The following is a 20234-nucleotide window of genomic DNA, read 5'->3' on the forward strand; positions in this document are numbered from 1 at the left end:
AACAACGTAAAGTATTTTAAAATTTTCCTGTTTCCTGACAGGGAGAAGTGACTTTATAGTTCTTTTCTCTTATGTGGAGATTGTGGTGAGGAAAATAGCTCACTAAATCCTGTATCACATACTTCATTGAGGAAACCATGTGATACGATCATTGCATGTTGTATCATAGTGTGTATTACTGTAAATGTGTTATATATTTCCTTCTTGTAAATATTGCACATATTGCATTCACTGATATGGCCAGGCAATAACAACAATAATCATGACTATGAATTTCCTCATTGTATAACAATAATAAATATTCTTTTGACAACGGGAAATATTACATGTCCACTTTCCCTTGTTGTTTTTCACACTTAGACAAAACCATAATTGCCATTTGATTTAAGTCTTATAAATGTGATAGGATTGTGATCTTTGAAGCAATGATGGATATTTGACTTACTTTAGAATTTCAATGCAGAAATGGCTGTGAAAGATGAGTGCTGCAATATTTCTTTGTTGGGCTTGTGAAACCTGTATGATAAGAGGCTTTTGAAATTCGTCACTCTGTTATTTATGATAAACCTTTGTACAGCTGAAATACTTCCATTTTAGTACTGACATGCCAAGGGGATAGCATTTTGGGGGCTAGGGAGGCTTGTCAACATGGAGGTATGTTTTGTGTCTGTTTTTGTTTGTTTTTATAATAACTGTGGTGTGTTGTAATTTCAGCAACGCTTTCATCGACAGGACTCCACATCTTCGCAGAGCAGTTCCAGTCGCCAAGACAACTCGGACCAACAAGTTAATGGCGACCGTGCACGTCGCCGAGGAAGTCAGTCATCATCGGTGAGCCAGAGCAGTTACAGTGCTCCAGTGTCTGTTGTTCAGCCAAGTGTGGTGCGACGCGATTCCTTCGAAATGCCACCAAGGACAATCATTGACTCACCTCGCCCTCAGAGGTCAAGGTCACTACACAAAACACCGAGTGACAGTAACGTGCCAAGCCGTGGTGGGAGCTGTCGTCGGCATGATATGGGTGTAGGGGTGCAGGATGATAACATTAATCTTCAGCAACATGCTCATCACCCACGGCAGAGAAGTTTTCCAGAACAGTCCATGGAAGGCTACCCAACATCGGTGAGTTACGTGCGAGCAGATAACTATGCTCAGGATGTGCTGAGCGGACATGAACGTCTCTATAGTCCCGATCTCCGTGGAAAAGACGAATATTTGGCGTTCAGTCAGGATATTGTGAACCAGCAAGGAAACATCAGCCCCATTCCACAAAAACCTAAACTACGTTTCCCTCGAACCAACCCTGCCTATATTGGCATATCGAAAAGAGATGGTAACACAGCTTATAAGAAAATAAATGTCGAGGGTCAAGGGGGGTATGATTTACCATACCCACAAGATCCTAGCATGTATTCTAGTATGGGAATTCAGACCTCCCAGTCGTACACAGACTACCCAGAAAATTACATGTATCATCGACACGAACGATCGGACAGCGATACGTCCCATTCTTCTAACCGAGGTCATTATCTCTGGCACGACAGGACTGACAGTCAGACATCTCATTCGTCCCGAAATCGGGAACTGTCTGATAGCCAGTCTTCGCAGGGTTCCCTACGCAACATGTCAGATACCCAATCATCAGCTGGGTCGTTGCGGAATTTACAAGATAGTGCTGTTTCTGTGCAAGACAGTGTTTCGTCGAAAGGATCGGGTCGGAGCACGGATCCAGATATTATGCATGATCGGTCAAATAGTCAATTGTCTCAGAGGTCAATCACAGTGACCAACTCAGAGCCAGATCAAGAACCGGATTACGCCAACGTACCAAGTATTCACCCCACAATCCTTAAGGACTACCCGCCACCGAGCATCTACGATCAAAGTGTCTACAAATACAATGCACAGAACAGACCTCAGATACAGGACTATGAAGGTAGGATATTTTTTATTTTTAAATGTTTTATGATTTGTTTGCTGATGAGATCCAGCCAACCAAGGCAATGCAAGTAAGAGTTACGGGCCTTAGACATGTCAGGATCTACTAATCGTGGGTATCAAATCCCAGATTCATGTCAGTTATGATCCATGGTCAGCATGATGTGTTATGTCCATTGTTTCAGCAGGTTAACTTTCGTAACAACCCTGCATGCCCAATGTGCTGAGGTTGGAACAATTCAGTTCAGACTGAGAGGGGGGCAAGCTTCAGTTCACAGTTTTGTATTGTCGCGTAAAGTGTATCATGGCCCACATGGTACAAGTTGGTTAGCACCCCTCTGCAGATGATATGGACGTCAACACTCTCAGCGTAGTAAGTTCATGTCATCCTTAGGGGCGGTCAGGTAGCCTAGTGGTTAAAGCGTTCGCTCGTCACGCCGAAGACCCGGGTTCGAATCCCGACATGGGTACAATGTGTGAAGCCCATTTCTGGTGTTCCCCACCGTGATATTGCTGGAATATTGCTCAAAGTGGCGTAAAACCAAACTCACTCATGTCATCCTTGGGGAAGGGGCTAACGTCTTCTTACAAATGGTTATCACCAAAGCGGTAAACATCTACAACCTGCATAACTTTTTTCCCACATTAAGGTGACATGCAATGAAATAGTGTCCAGATGATTCTCACTCACTTGCTCATACTGGCAGTGGCAGTTTATGTATTCCTCAATTTCCCGGGGGACGGTCGGGTAGCCTAGTGGTTAAAGCATTCGCTCGTCAAGCCAGAGACCCAGGTTCGATTTACCGACATGGGTACAATGTGTGAAGCCCATTTCTGGTGTCCCCCGCCGTGATATTGCTGGACTATTGCTTAAAGCAGCGTAAAACCATACTCACTCACTCACTCACTCAATAGCCAGGTTGTATACTGTTCTGCATTTATAGAGTACATGTTTATAGTTTTGATTAACCATATACTGCCCAAAATGTTGTCTCAATAGAGGAAAATATTTCTACATTGGTTAAATGTTACTGTTAGAAGATGGAACTTGTTGGTACCCTGCCTTGTGCTCGGCATTTTGGGGATGAAACAAGGAATGGTCAGCTCTTCCCAAGATCACACATCATGTATTTAGGTTTATGGACAGAGGTCCTTGTTGATGATTCACTAATTATCAGCTGCAGGTATTGTTTGGTCACACGCACAGAATATCTGTCTGAAAGGGCTGACAAAATGTTGATGGACCTCAACTGTGTTTCAGTCCTATATACTACTCAAAAGAAGTTAAAGTTAAAGAACACCTGTCCTGTCATGACGGATTAACTACAGTCATATGAAAACTCCTTTTGAGTAGTATATATAAAAACCAGTAACTAGATTTTGAAAGAAAACTGGTAATCCTTTCAGATTTATTTGTAATGGCTGTGTCTAACTGTTGACTTAGAAGAAAATGCTTGCAGTAGATCGAGTTGGTGATGTCCTCGATTTTACCAGAAATGTTGATATTTCTTCTCACGGATATCATTTCTCATGCTTCCTGTGAGATCATAGCATACAAACATGATGTGGATGTGACCAATCAAAGATTTATTATGAGATAAGGAAGTTTCACATATATATATATAAGCATTAGGCTGCGTTGACAAAACGCTATTAATAGAAACACGAAAATTTGGGGGCTATTTTTAGCAAGCAAATTCCCCAATGAGCTGTTCACTGTTTTCCTCTGGCACACAGTCATGTCGAGATCATATGATTTGTCACATGGGTAAAACATGATGTGTTGATTATAGCGTGTCATTTTCTACAAGATTCTCATTCAAGAAGACAGTGCTGAAGCATGGGTTAGTATAGACTTCACGCTCAGCTTCAACCAGGAGTTTTATTCAAACTCTAATGTTTTGTCTTAGTGACTGAGTGAGTGAGTGATTGTGGTTTAACGCCGCTTTTAGCAATATTCCCGCAATATCACGGCGGGGGACACCAGAAATTGGCTTCACACATTGTACCCATGTCGGGAATCGAACCCGGGTCTTCGGCGTGACAATCGAACGCTCTAACCACTAGGCTACCCGACCGCCTTCAGTGACTGAAGATCCTGCAATCATTTCCATTAACAAGGAACAGTAAGGACAGTTTTTCCTCTTGTATCAATGTGTTGACCACAGCCATAGGGAGAATGTGTGAGTATGGCGGTTCACTGTTTTTAATAATAATTCTGGAATATGACAGCTGGTCACACTAGAAATGGGCCCCTCTCGGGGTACCATGTTGGGAATCGAACCTGGACTTAGCTGATGAAGCGTCATATTCATGCTCGTTGGTTTCACCAAAGTGATTAACATCTAAGACCAGCATCATTTTGGACTTCCTACCACATCAAGCTGACCCGCCGTGATATAACTGGAATACCGTTCAAAGCGGTATTAAACCCAACTCACCCGCTCAAAGGGTGTATTTATTTTTTAAGCATGCTCCTCTCATGGTCCGACTGCATCTTCTGCCTGGGTTGCACTGTTTGCTTGTTTGATATTACTTCACTTTTTCCCCTCTTGTTTACAGGTATTCAGGACCAAGGGTTCGAGGAGTCGGACAGCAGTAGTGTATTCTCGTGCAATTCTCCACGGGGGCTGATCCAGCCATCTCCTACACCACTCCAACAGGAGACCCATCATGCATCACTACGCAGGAAGAAGGGTCCTCCGGTGGAACGCGGGTCGGAACCAGTTCCGGTAAACCCTGCCCTTGAGAAGAGCCAGTCCCTTCAGACAGACATCTCACAGCGCCCTCTGTCAATGGTTGTGGCCTCACAGTCCGAGGCAAATATGTCGCTTAGTCCCAGCACAGGATCTCTGAACAGACAGGTTTGTATATCCACATTTCAAATGACTTTAAAACTTGTAAGAAGTGTGTAAGAAACAAACAAAGGTCATTGGTTTGAATTGTTATCAATAATTTATTAGTGTCATTGATAGATAATGTCTTTCCTATGTATACTGCTCAAAAGAAGTTAAAGAACACCCAGGTTAATTTGCCATGGCATGACAGTTTAACTATGTAATAGGAAGTAATCGGGTAATATATATCAACATGTGCTGGCACTGATTTACTTTCTTAAGAAAGATGTAAAACACAATTTTGAAATTGAGAAAAATGAAAAATTACTATCTTAGAATTGTCATTTTGTTTAAGTTTGTGAAACAATATTGTCTACCCTATAATTAGTCTACCCAATAACATACTGTAGAACGCTTATAACATGCTCTTCCCTCAATAATTATGTCCCTTTCCTCTGGATGCCAGAAGATAGAAATAGAATGAAACACAAGACTCAAGCCCCAACAAGTTTGCAGAAAGTTTGAGGAATCTTTTTCAGTAAGAAATTAAGTGGGGTCCTTGCCACTTTTGGCGATCGATTTCAATCAAAAGGACTTCCAAAATCTGTCCTGTTTAACACCGGGACCATGACAAGGACTTGGCCTTTCTTCCTTATTGTTGAACACTGTTCAGGGCAGTGTTGTTGAAGAAAGGGTACAGGATGTTATGATCACAATGCATGTACTTGTTGGGGGAATAAAGAAACCATCTTTTTTTTATTTGAAAACACAAGTCTGTGGGTTACCACCCTTCTCTGTTGTCATATTTGATTTGTTTTTAAGACAAAAATAAGTTAATTGTAGAGAAGAAAAAAAGACTTTTTTAAATATGATACTTTTATGCCACATTTGTGAAATTATTGTCAGTGAATCTGCAAACCAAATAATTAGAAACGGCATAGAATTTTGGAAGTTTAAGTACTCAGACGCGAGTGACCCAGATTCAAGTCTTTATATCAGGAGGGTAGTGGAAACTATAACCCGCCTGGCAGTTCATACCAGGAGTATGTATATAGAGGCAGTCATCATATAGCTGTGGTAGTAGAAGGGTCCACTCACTCACTCACTCACTCACTCACTCACTCACTCACTCACTCACTCACTCACTCACTCACTCACTCACTCACTCACTCACTCACTCACTCACTCACTCACTCATCCCAGGGACATGCTCCTGTAGAGCAGACAGGTCATAGGTTCAGGTTGAGGACACTTGTGTCATGTATGATAGAGGCTTAACATGTCGTTCCAGAAATAAAGATATCTTATTTGAAAATATATCTCTACAAAATAAAAACATCCAAATAGAGCCCAGAACAATGCTTGATTTCAGCCTGGAGCTGAGGCAATCTACACCTGCCCTGTCATTCTAGACTTGGCATATCATTCTAGACTTGAGGTGAACTCCTTTTTGAATTATTCTCTGAGGTCTGGGGGACGGACTTTGTGTGAGGCTGAAGTATGCCCCAGCGTGGCTCTCATTTCCTCTCAAGAATCTAGAAAGGTTTCCAAATGAGAAAATAATCATGAAAAGTCACAAATGGGGAAAGTTTCAGTGTGTCTCAATATAGCAGCCTCCCTCCCCGTTATCAACAGCCATGATGTTGTTGTCATAAAGAAAGATAATCTTTGAAAAAAGAAAGGTTTCATTTGGGTGAAAATGCCAAGGAAAGGTCAGAATTTGATAAGTTTGTGATAGTGTGAAGTATATTCATTATGAGGCGCTGTTATTCATCAACCCATGTCAACCAGGATAAAAGCAATTTAATATTTCAATAATTGTCTTTGGTAACAGTTACTCATATAACTACTTGTTTTACTACATTACTAACTAAAGATCTATTTTATTTATAACTGAAAATGTTTTATTTTTCACAAAAGTAAAATGAATTTATACAATTTCATTTAAATTTTTTAGTATTGTTATTACAGATGCATGGATGAAGTTAAATTAAAATGCAGTTGAATTTCAAATAATGTTTTCAAAAACTAAAACTTCTGCCACATCATCTTTATTAGGGAAGACAGATACAATGTTTCGGATTGTTTCTTATTCTAGGACATTGGACTGATTGTCATCCAAAATGTCCTAAAATGTTTTTTAAATTTTGTAGAGATGTAGAAATTTTGTTGTTGAAAAGTTAAAAAATTGATATAAACATTAACATGTCATGAAGGAATAAATAACCCGATTAAAATCACTGAAACGTTTCAAAAACTACAAAATGTTTCCTCAGTTAGCAGTGAATCTACATATCTAAAATTGTTTGAAATCCACAAACATTGTTTAATAAGCAGATTATCATAACACATACAGATGCCGGTAATAACCAGCCTTATGGCCATCTGCCCTGTGGTCAGGGATGAAAGGGTTAACTATGTAGGCAATTCTTCATGCATTTCCTGGTGTCAGTCTCACCTGTCAGTCACTGGACAGGGGTCAGCTGATGGTGTACATGTAGCTAGTGGCAAATCTGGGCTATGGAGGAGAATGAGTTTTCTGTATGATGACAACGGAAATGTGGAGTTTGAGGTACAGTTTGAATTTAATTTAAGTCATTTTGGGGGATAATGCAGAGCTTTTGATAAGCTTTTGGTTACTTGGGTATTTTACCCAGTGGTTTGATTTTTATTGGGTATCCACAATGTTTGGAGGGTATTCAAATATTATTTACCCACCTGTTTCTTGACGTTTGTTTTTTTTTAACTTAAAACCTGTTTCGTAACAATCCCCTTAAACCATTTAAAACTACATGAATAGTAGTATACCCGTCTGCGTCTGCTTGCAGCTCCCTTCCCGGGGAGCCATTTTTGTTTGCAAAATTTTGCATCGTAAGAAAGGCAGTATTTTTTTAATCACCAATCAGCGACTGTTTAAGATACAACATGCCAATGACTGGGTACAAAGTGCTTTTCAATTGGCATGTATCAGTATGGTTGTCGCACAAACTTTTCCAAATGTTACCGTCGGTGAGTGAATTTTGCGATCGGCTGATACACAATCATGTTATCTAACATTTGTAATGTATCGTTTTATCTAAATGTTGTAATATACGCATTAATTAAATGTCAATAGTGTATTTATAGTTTCTACTGCGTGTTTGATACGCTAGGATTTTATTTGTCTGCGTATTTCAATTTATTTAATGCATATTTTACACAAATACGCAGCTCTCGTATCTATATTTCTGTATTTGTCAGTGTTGAAGTTACGCAGGTAAATCATAGCTCTAATGTTAAAAGGTAAAGATTTAGGGGTCCCTTACTCCTGCACCATGACCATGGAATATTTTTATTTTATGAAAAAAAAATAATCTAGAAATGCATACAAAAGCAAGTCTAGCCAGCCCTAGCTAGCTATTTTCCAGCATAAGGGACTTTTTTTTTTTAGGGTCAAGAAGGATATTGTGTAATATAAAATTTCAGAGACTAAATGTTAGTCTGGGGGTCCTCAGTGCAAGTAATACAGGAGCACACAACAAGGACCCCACGACCCTACTTAATATCTAACACTCTTTGTAATCTGTGCTTAATCTTAGTTTACCCTTAATAGTCTGTGGTTATTATTTCAAAGTAAATTTTCTTATGCATGGAGGGTCTATTTCTGTAGGAATACAAATTCACTGTGTCGACGTTTGGACATCAGGATTTTGAAGCACATTTTAATATTTCTTTTAAGTCATTTCAAGGTAATCTCTGCTTATTTTGTAAGTCAGGGGGTAATATTTCAACTTGATTTTCCCATGTACATAGGGTCTCCTTTGCTGATAGTACTGTATGTTGACATTTGAAGAAAGCCTTTTAACATATACATTTTGGAATTAGTTTAGTTCATTTCAAGATGTGTTTTTAGAGGCTAGAAAATTCAATAGACATAAATAGTGTTATTCAGACTTTTTCATAGTGTCAACAATAATTTTTAAAAAGGCATTTTATTCAGATACAGGCAACAGTTTTATGTTTGAAAAAAAGAGTTTGAAAAAATAAGTACCATATTTTCTTGAGTATAGTACACACTTTTTTCAGAAAATACTGCTGTGTAGAGGGGTGTGCACATAATACATACTGACAGCTCTTTTATTCCATAGATATACAAATTCTAAAGTGCACATCACAACAAAGTTCAGAGCAGCATTTTGGATGACAAATATAGCTTCAAACTAGCATCTGACCAAATCATGATAAACTATGCTGAGTAAGGGCCATGATGATGAGATCACCAGCCCTCACTATGATTTAGCAGGATGAAAATCCTGACTAGTCACTTAACATGAATCATGGCAAAGTTTGGTGTTGCTCTTGATGGCGAAAATATTAATTATAGACAATTGTGATACAGTTTGACTGTATGATAATGACTATGCTCTTTAGGGGCTGGATTGATGGTTTCACCAGCCCTGATAATGAATATGTATTACTAATAGCTGTAAATAGTACTAATTTCTGTACAGAGTGACAAATCACCAGTATAATCGCCTCACATTAAATATGATTTCCTCAGTAACTTTTATGTTTGTTGTTTGAGTGTATTTGAACTTTGCACTATATTTATGGCTGAAACTATTTTTACATACTGGTCGACACATGTCTACATCACTGACCTGTCCCTACAAATAGTGCTGTGTTGTATTGCTTGTCAGTGGCAAAAGTAACAAGGGGACCAGTCATTGTGTGGATGTGGACAGAGCTTCAGGGGAGGGGACCTGTAAGTCATTGTGTGGATGTGGACAGAGATCTTCAGGGGAGGGGACCAGTCATTGTGCAGATGTGGACAGAGATCTTCAGGGGAGGGGACCAGTCATTGTATAGATGTGGACAGAGATCTTCAGGGGATGGGACTAGTCATTGTACAGATGTGGACAGAGATCTTCAGGGAATGGGACTAGTCATTGTACAGATGTGGACAGAGATCTTCAGGGGATGGGACCAGTCATTGTACAGATGTGGACAGAGATCTTCAGGGGATGGGACTAGTCATTGTACAGATGTGGACAGAGATCTTCAGGGGAGGGGACCAGTCATTGTACAGATGTGGACAGAAATCTTCAGGGGAGAGCCACTATGGGGAGGATCACGCAAATAATGCAAATGTTTGCAAAGTTGAACAGGGATAGAATCTAACTGTTTTAATCTACTAGTCCTTATGTTGAGAACATTTAGCAAAACCCTTCAAAATGGCAAATTTCTACTAGTCCTGATGATACGTTAACTATTGGAAATTTTCACAAGGACTACAGGACTAGTGCCAATTCAGACTTCACATAAGAGATAGAGTTCAGTGGAATGTAGAACAGTGTCGATAACATTTCAAATTTATGGGCAACAGGATAACCTATTTACATTGGCTTTTCACTTATTGAAAGCCTGCGAATAATCAATTATTTGTAAAAGAAGTGTATTAATCCTACATAATGAACATCAATAATGACCTACTCCTCATTCACAGTGAAATGGCACACCTGTTGCCTGTGACAACATAATAACATTTCCTGCTTGTAATCTCTTTGTCCTGTAGATAGGATCGCAAGTTTGTTCCTGTCATTGCATAGTAAATATATTTTCACCACAATATTACATGTTGACTGAAAAATATTTTTTCTTGCCTTTAATCTGTCAGTTGAAAAAGGGTTTTGTGTGAAAAATAGATTCCTTGTGGTGAGTTTGGAAAATAGACATTTTCTTACTTAAAGGATTACTTAAAATGCTTTGCTGCAGAATGCCATATTTGTTCAGATTTTGTTTGCAATGAAAGTAGATGTTTAAACACAGACAGCAGCTGTCATTGACTCACATTTTGTCCGAGAAATAAAGTGATCTTATTTAAAGATATATGTCGACAAAATCCAAATGCTAATGCCTGGAACAATGCTGAATTTCTAGAGTTGAGGCAGTCTAGACTTGCTAGATCATTCTAGACTTGAGTTGGATTCAATTTTAACTTATTTTCTTGGAGACAGATTACAGTTTCCCAAACAAGTTTCAGATGTAGCCATCGGTTTTAACAGATTCTTCATTTTGAAACTTTTTTTTTCTTCATAGTTTTGAGCAGTTTTGTAATAGTTAGGGGCGGTCGGGTAGCCTAGTGGTTAAAGCGATCGCTTGTTAAGCCGAAGACCCGGGCTCGATTCCTGACATGGGTACAATGTGTGAAGTCCATTTCTAGTGTCCTCCACCGTGATATTGCTGGAATATTGCTAAAAGCGGTGTAAAAGCGTACTCACTCACACTTGTAATAGCTGTTCTTACTAGGAAAAGGTTTAAGATTTCAGTTTTCAGTCCGATCATCACCTTTCTACCATTGCATAGTTATCCTGTGTTGTGGTGTGCAGCTGCTAATCCCTCCCTGCTTACCTCCCCTGCTAACCAACTAATCTGTCCCTCGTAGAACCGCCCAGGCACGGTGCCACCGTCAGGCTCTGGCAGTAGTCTGTCTCATTCCCAGAAACTTCCATCGGAGAGTGACATCGAGAACTACGCCCCACACCTCAACCGACACAAGAAGGGACTGTTTGGGAAGAAAGTGCCTCTCACCAACATGCTCGTCTGGTCAAAGGTAATCAGTTGGAACTCTTACATGTCACATTATCATGTTTCACGTTGTGTTATTCTGACAAATTGGGGGATCTGGGTAGAACTGGTCCAGCAACCCATGCCTTTCATAAGCCGCATCTGCATGGATCTGGTATCAGACTCAGGAGCTTGGTCGGTTGCATGTCTTCATACCCTGTTTGTTTGGGACATGCTCATAATATCAATCACTGGATTGTCTGGTGAAGCTCAATTATTAACAGATAGGCATCATATAGCTGAAATATTGCTAATGGTGACATTAAAAAACAAACAAACAACATAATGTTCCTGGAGTCATTTATTGCCTCCCAGATGTTGCCTTCTCGGATTGCACCTTCCTGAACCAACTTATTCATCAGGCCAAGTTGTGTATTGTATGTTTCTATATAACGCCAAGTTATGGTAATGCCTGCCATTGTGAAAACTTCATTGGCATTATGGGGCCACGGTTGGCCCAGTCATCTAAGGTGCCGCTATTCGCTGTGCAGAGTTGCGTCCCTTTGACGCGTCAGAAACCTATGATTGTGGGTTCAAATCCTGGTTCATCCTGATTATGTTTCTAGGTTTGTCAGCACCATACCGGTGCTCGTGGGTTTCACCGTGGTAAACATCTGAGACCTGCATCACTTCGGGCCTTCCTCCCACATCAAGCTGACACGTCGTGATATAACTGGAATACTGTTAAAAGCGGCGTTAAACCCAACTCACTCACTCACTCACTCACTCACTCATTGGCACTATACCTACATTGGAGTGTGTCTGTCACAGGCAAAACCTGATGCAAAATGTGTTTATAGTTGTGGCTTGTAATGTTATTGACTTTCTGCAAATGAAATGGATACAAAATGTCTCCCAATGACTACTCTATAATGTAATTTATTTCTTCTGAGAGTTTCATGGGCTTCTGTCCTGCTTCACACTGAAGCACATGTACACATGTGGTGTCTCCTTAGGCAATGTGCCTCTGTTGATCCAGCAGTGAATGGGTACCCGGTAGGTTAACCTTCTAGCGCCTCACAGGCAGCTTGGGTTATATACTCCCCAGGGAGCTGAGAATGAAAATCCGGTGCACACTGATCCATTGACGGGGGTAATAATAGTGTATTGTTATGAGCATCCACTAAGTGAATGGAATTTGGCACATTATGAATGCCCATTATCATCATCATCATCATCATCATCATCATCATCATCATCATTATTATTATTATTATTCATGTGTGTTTCAGCCTGTGTATATGTGTTTCAGGACCTTATACAGAAGCCCATGTTGAGGACCAATGATAAGAACATGAAGAAGGAAGCATGTGATGTCTTCAAATATATCCTTGTGAGTTGAACCCTGGTCATGCACCTCAGTGCAACTGCCTGTTGCTTCACATCAGGCTCATGAATATTGTCTTCTTTGTTGTTGTTTAAGCATATTTTGTTCTCATTCAAAAGATTGGGGACACATTACCACTACTTAGAACACCCTCTCCCATAGATTGACATGTAAGCTTATTTACAATTAATACATTAAATGACAGAAAGGAAAGAAAAGAAATAGAGACACGTATGTACGTTCACAGTGCTCACTCAAACCTTTCTGTTGTCTATATGTATGTACATTCCTAAAACTGTTTCGTTCATGAATATTGTTAGGGGGTAAACCCTTGCACTGCATCCCCTGACACTTGTTATTGTTAGAGTAAATATCCGTTACCAATGCTGTAATTATGGGCCATACACCAGTGTGGTGTAAAAAATACTTCTACCATTTTTTGTAATTACATGGTTTACAGTTTGCAAAAAATAAAATAGTGTGGTATGATTGATTATCAAAATGAAGCTAAAAGGGAACAACTTGTCTTATTTTGTTTGATCTTATTAACAAAAATAATGTCGATTGGTTACTTCCCTTTCATATGTTTCTCATTTGAAGGTATTTCTTGGTACTTTAATTAGTTTTCCAAAAAGAAATTTGAACTTTTTATTTTTATTTTTATTTTTGTACTCAATTTGAATTAAAGATTGTTTTGTTTTTATCTGTAAACAAATATTCAAATGAAAATCCCTTAATGTCTTGTTTCACTCAGTTTTTGAAGATGCATGGGAATTAATTCCTCAAAACAGACCTTCTCAGGCCATAATCCTACAGTTAGCCTTTGTTGTCGGAACACGCAATGGTCATAAGTTGTTAGTCTCTCCCAGAAACACCCTGTCTCCTACATGCTGCTGGTGGTCTATGCTTCCAACACTGTTAGACCCGAGAAGATTCCGGGGTAGAATAGGTCTTCAGCAACCCATGCTTGTCGTAAAAGGTGACTATGCTTGTCGTAAAAGGCGACTAACGGGATCGGGTGGTCAGACTCGCTGACTTGGTTGATGCATGTCATCGATCCCAATTGCGTGGATCGGTGCTCATGATATCAATCACTGGATTGTCTGGTCCAGACTCGATTATTTACAGACCGCCATCATATAGCTGGAATATGCTGAGTGCGGCGTTAAACAACAAACCAACCAACCAAATCCAACACTGTTAGGATTACCATAGGAGCTCAAACTACAGGGCTTCAAACCAGGAATTGAAAACCAGAATTGTCTTATCAAAATTTAGTTTTATCAGCAATGTTGCAGTGGGTTTGCTTTGGTTTGAGCTTACCAAGTTTTACCTTGACCTACAAAACTAGGGGTCCAGATGACCCCCAATAATTAATTTCAAGGGTCCTTACCTGAAGTATGAGGGTCCTGTCATGTTATGAAATGGTGTAGGGTACTGTTTTGTAAAATTTGATGATTACTTTCATTATAGGACCTGTTTATTGCTTGTCAAAAATATGGTACAATGAATATTATTGTGCTTCCCTAGACGCAATATTTTTTTTCTTCTGCGGCCATTCTATACATTTGTGAGTACTGGATGCACATTTCTGTGTTGTGTAAAACACAGCTTATTTCACACTGATCTAATTTCCTGAATCCAGGAAAACCTGCTCCAGCCAAAGTGTAGGTGAATCTGTGATGGCTTGATATTTTGGAAAGTCAATTCACATGGAAATATTAATGACGAAAATGACGTTGGATAAAGGCATTATGATCTGTTTGAGTCCTTAACAAGTTTACATATCCAGATGTACATGGGAGATCGCAAGACAAAACAGGCCCCGATGAGCGTGGCCTTGGACATCATAACTAAAGGGTGGAGTATCCCCCAGCTGAGAGACGAGATCTACATCCAGCTGTGTCGCCAGACTACAGAGAACAAAAAAGAGTGAGTAAGAATTACACGATAACATGCCATGGGATTATTACACTTCTGAGTGAGTGAGTGAGTTGTGTTTAATGCCGTTTTTAACAGTATTCCAGTTATATCACGGCGTGTCAGCTTAATGTGGGATGAAAGCCCGTATTGATGGAGGTCTCAGACATTTACCACTTCGGTTAAACCCACGAGCATGGGTATGGTGCTGACAAACCTAGAAACATGATCCCGGCGAACCGGGTCACGAACCCACGATCATAAGTTTCCGGCGCGCGGAAGGGACGCAACTCTGCACAGCAAATTGCGGCGCTGTAGACGGCTGGGCCACCCGTGCCCCCTATAACACTTCTGAGTAAATAATGTGTTAGCATCCCCTCCATTGAGCATTAAAAGTCAATATCACCTTTGAGGAGGACACTATCCTATACTGATACCACTAGGTTATGTCTATAAGACCGAGGTTGGACAATATGATTCAGACGAGGGAAACAACTTCACGGTTCTGCATCCTCCCTTACAAACCTCCAGTGACGTCATCCTATTGTTCTCCAGTTGGGTTAAATCTCATAAACAGGGATGTTGTAATATCCCGGGGATTTTATTAATACACCTTCCATTAAGATTGTAACATGATACTCGCTAGAAATTTATTTCGCATTTGAAAACAATGTTATTAAATATAAAATCAAATGACAAATGTTTTCTTTATGTTTCCCATGAATCGAACATGCAACCTATGTACCATTTGGCTAAAGACACACGGATAAATCACAATGCTTTTAAGAATGTCTTTTTCAATAACATATGCTTTTCAAATACCCATCAATGAAATTAGACTTACCTCCCTTGGTGCATCGCCTGCTCAACTAGCTTTCCTGTGTCAATGTGTTCCTAGCAAGGTGAACATGTCTTTACTGACATACACAGAATTTAGAGATGTTTGTTAATGGATACATTATACAATTTGATGTTATACTATATGATAACAAGGTTATTATACGTCAGTTGTCATAGCATACCCCATATCAACCGGAAACCCCCATACAATCCCGAGGGCCAAAGCTAAATAAGCTCTGATAAAACTAAATTGTTTTTTTGTCGAAACAACATAGATACATTTGGAACGAACCTGTCCTTAACCAACAGAGCAGCCAGGGCTGTGTAAGCTGTTCAACTATTTTGTAATTCTGTTGTAACATCTCAAATCACTTGAGAGTCAGAAAGTAATACCGTATTTGACGTAATAAGCGCCCCGCTCTAATAAGCGCCCGCGGCGATATTTGCTAATTATATTGGGTAGTGAACAATCTCAATTATTAGCACCCCTTCCGATTGATCAATGTAAGACTTGTGTGTAATATGCATCCTTAATTATTGGCAATTAAATCCTGGAAAAATATATCTGTCGTATATAAACATTTCAGGCTGTCAGCATAAACCACGAAATTTACAATCTTTCAACTGTTTTTTTCCTCCAAAATATTATTTTAATAAGAGCCCCCTATTTCAAATTTTGAGAGCGCCCTGGGCGCTTATTACGTCGAATGCGGGATATTGTTGTACGAGGCCTGTGTTGATGTGTACTTGTGTTTCAGGGAGAGTCTGCAGCGTGGCTGGGAGCTGATGGCGGTGTGTCTCAATTTCTTCCCTCCAACACACAAGTTCTACTCTTACCTGGAGGGCTATATTTCCAAACATATGGACCAGATATTTGATATGCCAAATGTAAGCAGTTGTAGCGTATATATTTTGGTTTCTATTCCAGGAATAATGATTGTTCACCAGCCTTGATATGAAAATATATGTGATTTTGATTTTGTGATCCTGTTTTGTTATCTAAGGGAGGTAATTTGTGACATAACCTGAGCGTGATCTACGATTAAAACATTCCTGGCATTGAGGTTAGGGTGAACTCAAATCATCAATTGTTATCTTAAAACTACATAATTACGTTGGATGGCCGGGAAGCCTCGTGGTAAAAACGTTCGCTCGTCACGCACGCCGAAGACCCAGGTTTGATTCCCGACATGGGTACAATGTATGAAGCCCATTTCTGGTGTCCCCCGCCGTGATATCGCTGGAATATTGCTTAAAGCGGCGTAAAATCAAACTCACTCACTCACATAATTATGTGATATGACCAAAATGTTTTTTCTTTTCTTTTTAAGATATTTTATGGCTACCTACATTATCAATATTTTATTAAAGCAGACTGCGTTGTAGTGGATAGGTTAGAGCTCTTGGACCTGAATGTCTATTTGTTGAAAGCTGAATCTGAGAGATTGACTCTGTGGTGTAGTGAACAGAGAGCTCACTCTGAGAATGGAGGGTCGATGGTTCTGTCACCCCTGTTCTTGTTATTACGTTTGATTGTTACGCCGAAGACCTGGGTTCGATTCCTGACATGGGTACAATGTGTGAAGCCCCGCCGTGATATTGCTGGAATATTGCTAAAAGCGGCATAAAACCCTACTCACTCACTCACTCTTGTTATTACCCGACCTGACACTTGTGATTAAGGTCATAAAGCAAGGAATGGCTGGCTTGGAGTCAGTGTTCTGTGTCTGAGTTTGCTAAACTTCTACTTGGTAGCGCACAAACACTTTGCAATAATCTTAACACGATGTAAACCCCATGTCATCTGACCTCACTTTGAGTCTGAGAAATGCAACACAAAATGTGCATCTAATTACTCTTGTCAACCTAAATGATGAAAAACAGTTCTGACATTGCCAAGGAGTCTCTTACCATTGGGAAGATTAATTCGAGTAAAAGACTGTGGTTCCATGGTGTTTGTATGTATTTCTTCTTGATTCCAGGTGCCAATCAGTCACTTTGCTAATCACTGCTACCAAAGACTAGAGCGAGCTCTGGCAACTGGCGCCAAGAAGGGGGTCCGAAAACCAACACTAGATGAGGTGGAACAAGCTAAGGTAAGATTTACTTGTATGTAAAATGTATGTAGGCAAAACATTAAGCATTAGACCCTTTGGGAAGATTGAGAGTATTTTGAGGTAATCATCCAAATTGCCATGGTTTCAATGAATTATTGTGTCCAGTTATTTTGGGGTAGTCCATATTTAAGCAAAATGTTTAACAAGAGGATTGTCTCCCTTAGCTGATGAGAATCTGCTGATTATAGGATTAGATCCCAGATTCCAAGGCTGATCCATTAAATGTTTAGATTGAATTTTCTGCCTTTTTATTGCCAATATTAACCATGGTAATCTTTATTAATGTAAACGTTTCTTTGGCTGTGTATTATTAATTTAGTGTGTATATTTATAAATTTGTATGGATACAGGATTGACATTCAAAATTTATCGATATCGAGATATATACGAGGACATCCCTACTGTTACCCTTAGGCTTCACAGACCAAATGTAATTTCACCTGACTCCGGCTTCTATCTCATGGATGAGGTCACACCTTCACTGAAACTATGAAACTAGCGGTACCTTTTCTGACCCGTGAAGATCCGGCTTAGAATAGATCTTCGGCAACCCACGCTTGTTGTAAGAGGCGACTAACGGGATCGTGTGGTCATAGTCCAGCGTTAGAAATTGGCACTAGTCCTGTAGTCCTTACCAAACTGTAAGTAAAGGTATCCTAAGGACTAGTAGAAATTGGCCCATTTTAAGGGTTTTGCTATATGTTATCATTGTAAGGACTAGTGGACAAAAACTGTTAGTTTCTAACCCTGGAGTCGAAGACTTGGTTGATGAATGTCATCTTATCCCAGTTGTGTAGACTTGATTATTTACAGGAATATAGCAGCGTTAAACAACAAACAAACTAATGAATCTTTATCCAACACTGTCCATTTCCAGAAATCCATCTTCCACCCATCTATGTTCGGAAGCCCCCTTGATGATGTACTGCTGATGCAAAAGGATCGTTATTCTGAAAGGACGTTGCCATGGATACAGACTATCCTTTCGGAAGAAGTTCTACGACTCAATGGTGCTCAGACTGAGGGCATTTTCAGGTAGCTGTCTTCTCAAATGTTGACATTTGTTTGTGCATGGCAAAGTTGTTTACATATTTTTACTAGACACGGGCATCGGACTTGTGGCTTAAGTCACCGACTGCCATGCATGTATATGCACTGCCCCCAGAAACATAAATACTTCATGTTGTTATTGGTTTATATACTAATCAAAGGAAGTTAGGACCACCTAATTCTTTCACATTAGCTGTGAGTGAGTATGTTATCAGACGCTTTTGGCAATATTCCAGCAACATCAACTGCCTGCTGAAACAACCAGTGAAGATCCGGGGTAGAATAGGTCTTCAGTAACCCATGCTTTCTGTAAAAGGCAACTATGCATTGTCATAAGAGGCTTGATCGGGTGGTCAGGCTCGCCGACATGGTTGATGCATGTAATCGTATCCAAATTGTGCTGATCGATGCTTATGTTGTCAATCACTGGCCTGTCTGGTCCAGACTCGATTATTTACAGACCACAGTCATATAGCTGGAATATTGCTGAGTGCGGCCTTAAACAACAAACAAAACGAACCTTATGAAACTCTTAAAATAGGCTCTTTCTATACCATTTCTGACTTTTCCCATCTCAGAGTGCCCGGTGATATTGATGAGGTGAATGCGTTGAAGATTCGCTGTGACCAGTGGATTCCCCCATCGGACTGCCCCGACCCCCATGTGCCGGCCTCCCTGCTCAAGCTGTGGTACCGAGAGCTGTACGAACCTCTCATACCCTCCCACTTCTACGAGGACTGCGTCGTCAATTACTCCAACCCTGAGGCGGCCATCTCCGTGGTGAACCAGCTTCCCCACATCAACCGCCTTGTTCTCTGTTATCTCATTAGGTTTCTCCAGGTCAGTGAGAGAATAGTCCACCTCCTAGAATTTTGAGTAAATGCTTTCAAAAGGCATGTAGTGATAGTTTGTTTTGGTGACATAAGTCTGTCTGTGATGATCTCAAACCAATCTTTTATTTGATTAATCACCATCAGTTTAGAGTTACCTCCCTTCTTCCTCAGTAAAAATCTGTTCTTTGTGGTAAGAGGTAAAGGTATATATAACTGATGTTGAGAATGGTCGACCTCGTGGAATTTTGAATGATCACCATCAGCTTAGAGTTACCTCCCTTCCTGTTCAGTTAAACTCTCTTCTTTGTGGAAGAGGCAAAGTTATCTAATTGATGTATGATAACATGGCAAATAAGTTCAGAGGTTTGCTTGCAAATGGCAGGACTTTGGTATGTTGTATAATGGGATTGATTTGCCTTTTAAAAACCACAATCAACCCAGTTACAATATAACTGTCAGCACCACAATGGGGCTCTCTTTGTGATAACCATGCAAAGCTAGAAATCCTTTTCAATGATCTTTCATGATTTCTCCCTGCCTAATCTTTGATATTAATACTGGTGATAATAACTGTATGCTCTGCCAAAATACTAACAAAGGGAGGTAACTCAGTTACAGAAATATTGACCAGTTTCTTCTAAAGTGTGAACCAAAGAAACTGTCTACAAATTTTATTACTTAAATTTACTAAAGGGAGAATACTCTTTTATCAGCAGCACTAAACCATTAAACAAAGATGTTTTTGTTGTTGTTGTTATATGTGTTT

The 20234-nt window shown here is 39.9% G+C and overlaps 1 protein-coding gene across 7 annotated transcripts in view; it reads left to right on the forward strand.

Moving 5' to 3' along the window:
• LOC124111293 (rho GTPase-activating protein 39-like) overlaps positions 1–20234 on the forward strand; it is a 212975-nt gene that overhangs the window by 183463 nt on the left and 9278 nt on the right. For 5 of the 7 annotated variants that reach the window (XM_046470952.2, XM_046470951.2, XM_046470946.2 and 2 more), the window contains 9 exons: positions 715–1936; positions 4501–4802; positions 11200–11367; positions 12634–12714; positions 14501–14640; positions 16227–16356; positions 17451–17564; positions 18463–18620; positions 19214–19475. In XM_046470952.2, coding sequence (XP_046326908.1) covers positions 715–1936; positions 4501–4802; positions 11200–11367; positions 12634–12714; positions 14501–14640; positions 16227–16356; positions 17451–17564; positions 18463–18620; positions 19214–19475 — 2577 coding nt within the window. Of the gene's footprint in view, positions 1–714; positions 1937–4500; positions 4803–11199; positions 11368–12633; positions 12715–14492; positions 14641–16226; positions 16357–17450; positions 17565–18462; positions 18621–19213; positions 19476–20234 lie in introns of all 7 variants that reach the window. The other 2 variants (XM_046470949.2, XM_046470948.2) reach the window with 2 other exon arrangements.

The sequence above is a fragment of the Haliotis rufescens genome, unplaced genomic scaffold, assembly GCF_023055435.1.
Source record: "Haliotis rufescens isolate VD_foot unplaced genomic scaffold, xgHalRufe1.0.p SCAF_6, whole genome shotgun sequence".
In the NCBI taxonomy this organism is placed as follows: domain Eukaryota; kingdom Metazoa; phylum Mollusca; class Gastropoda; order Lepetellida; family Haliotidae; genus Haliotis; species Haliotis rufescens.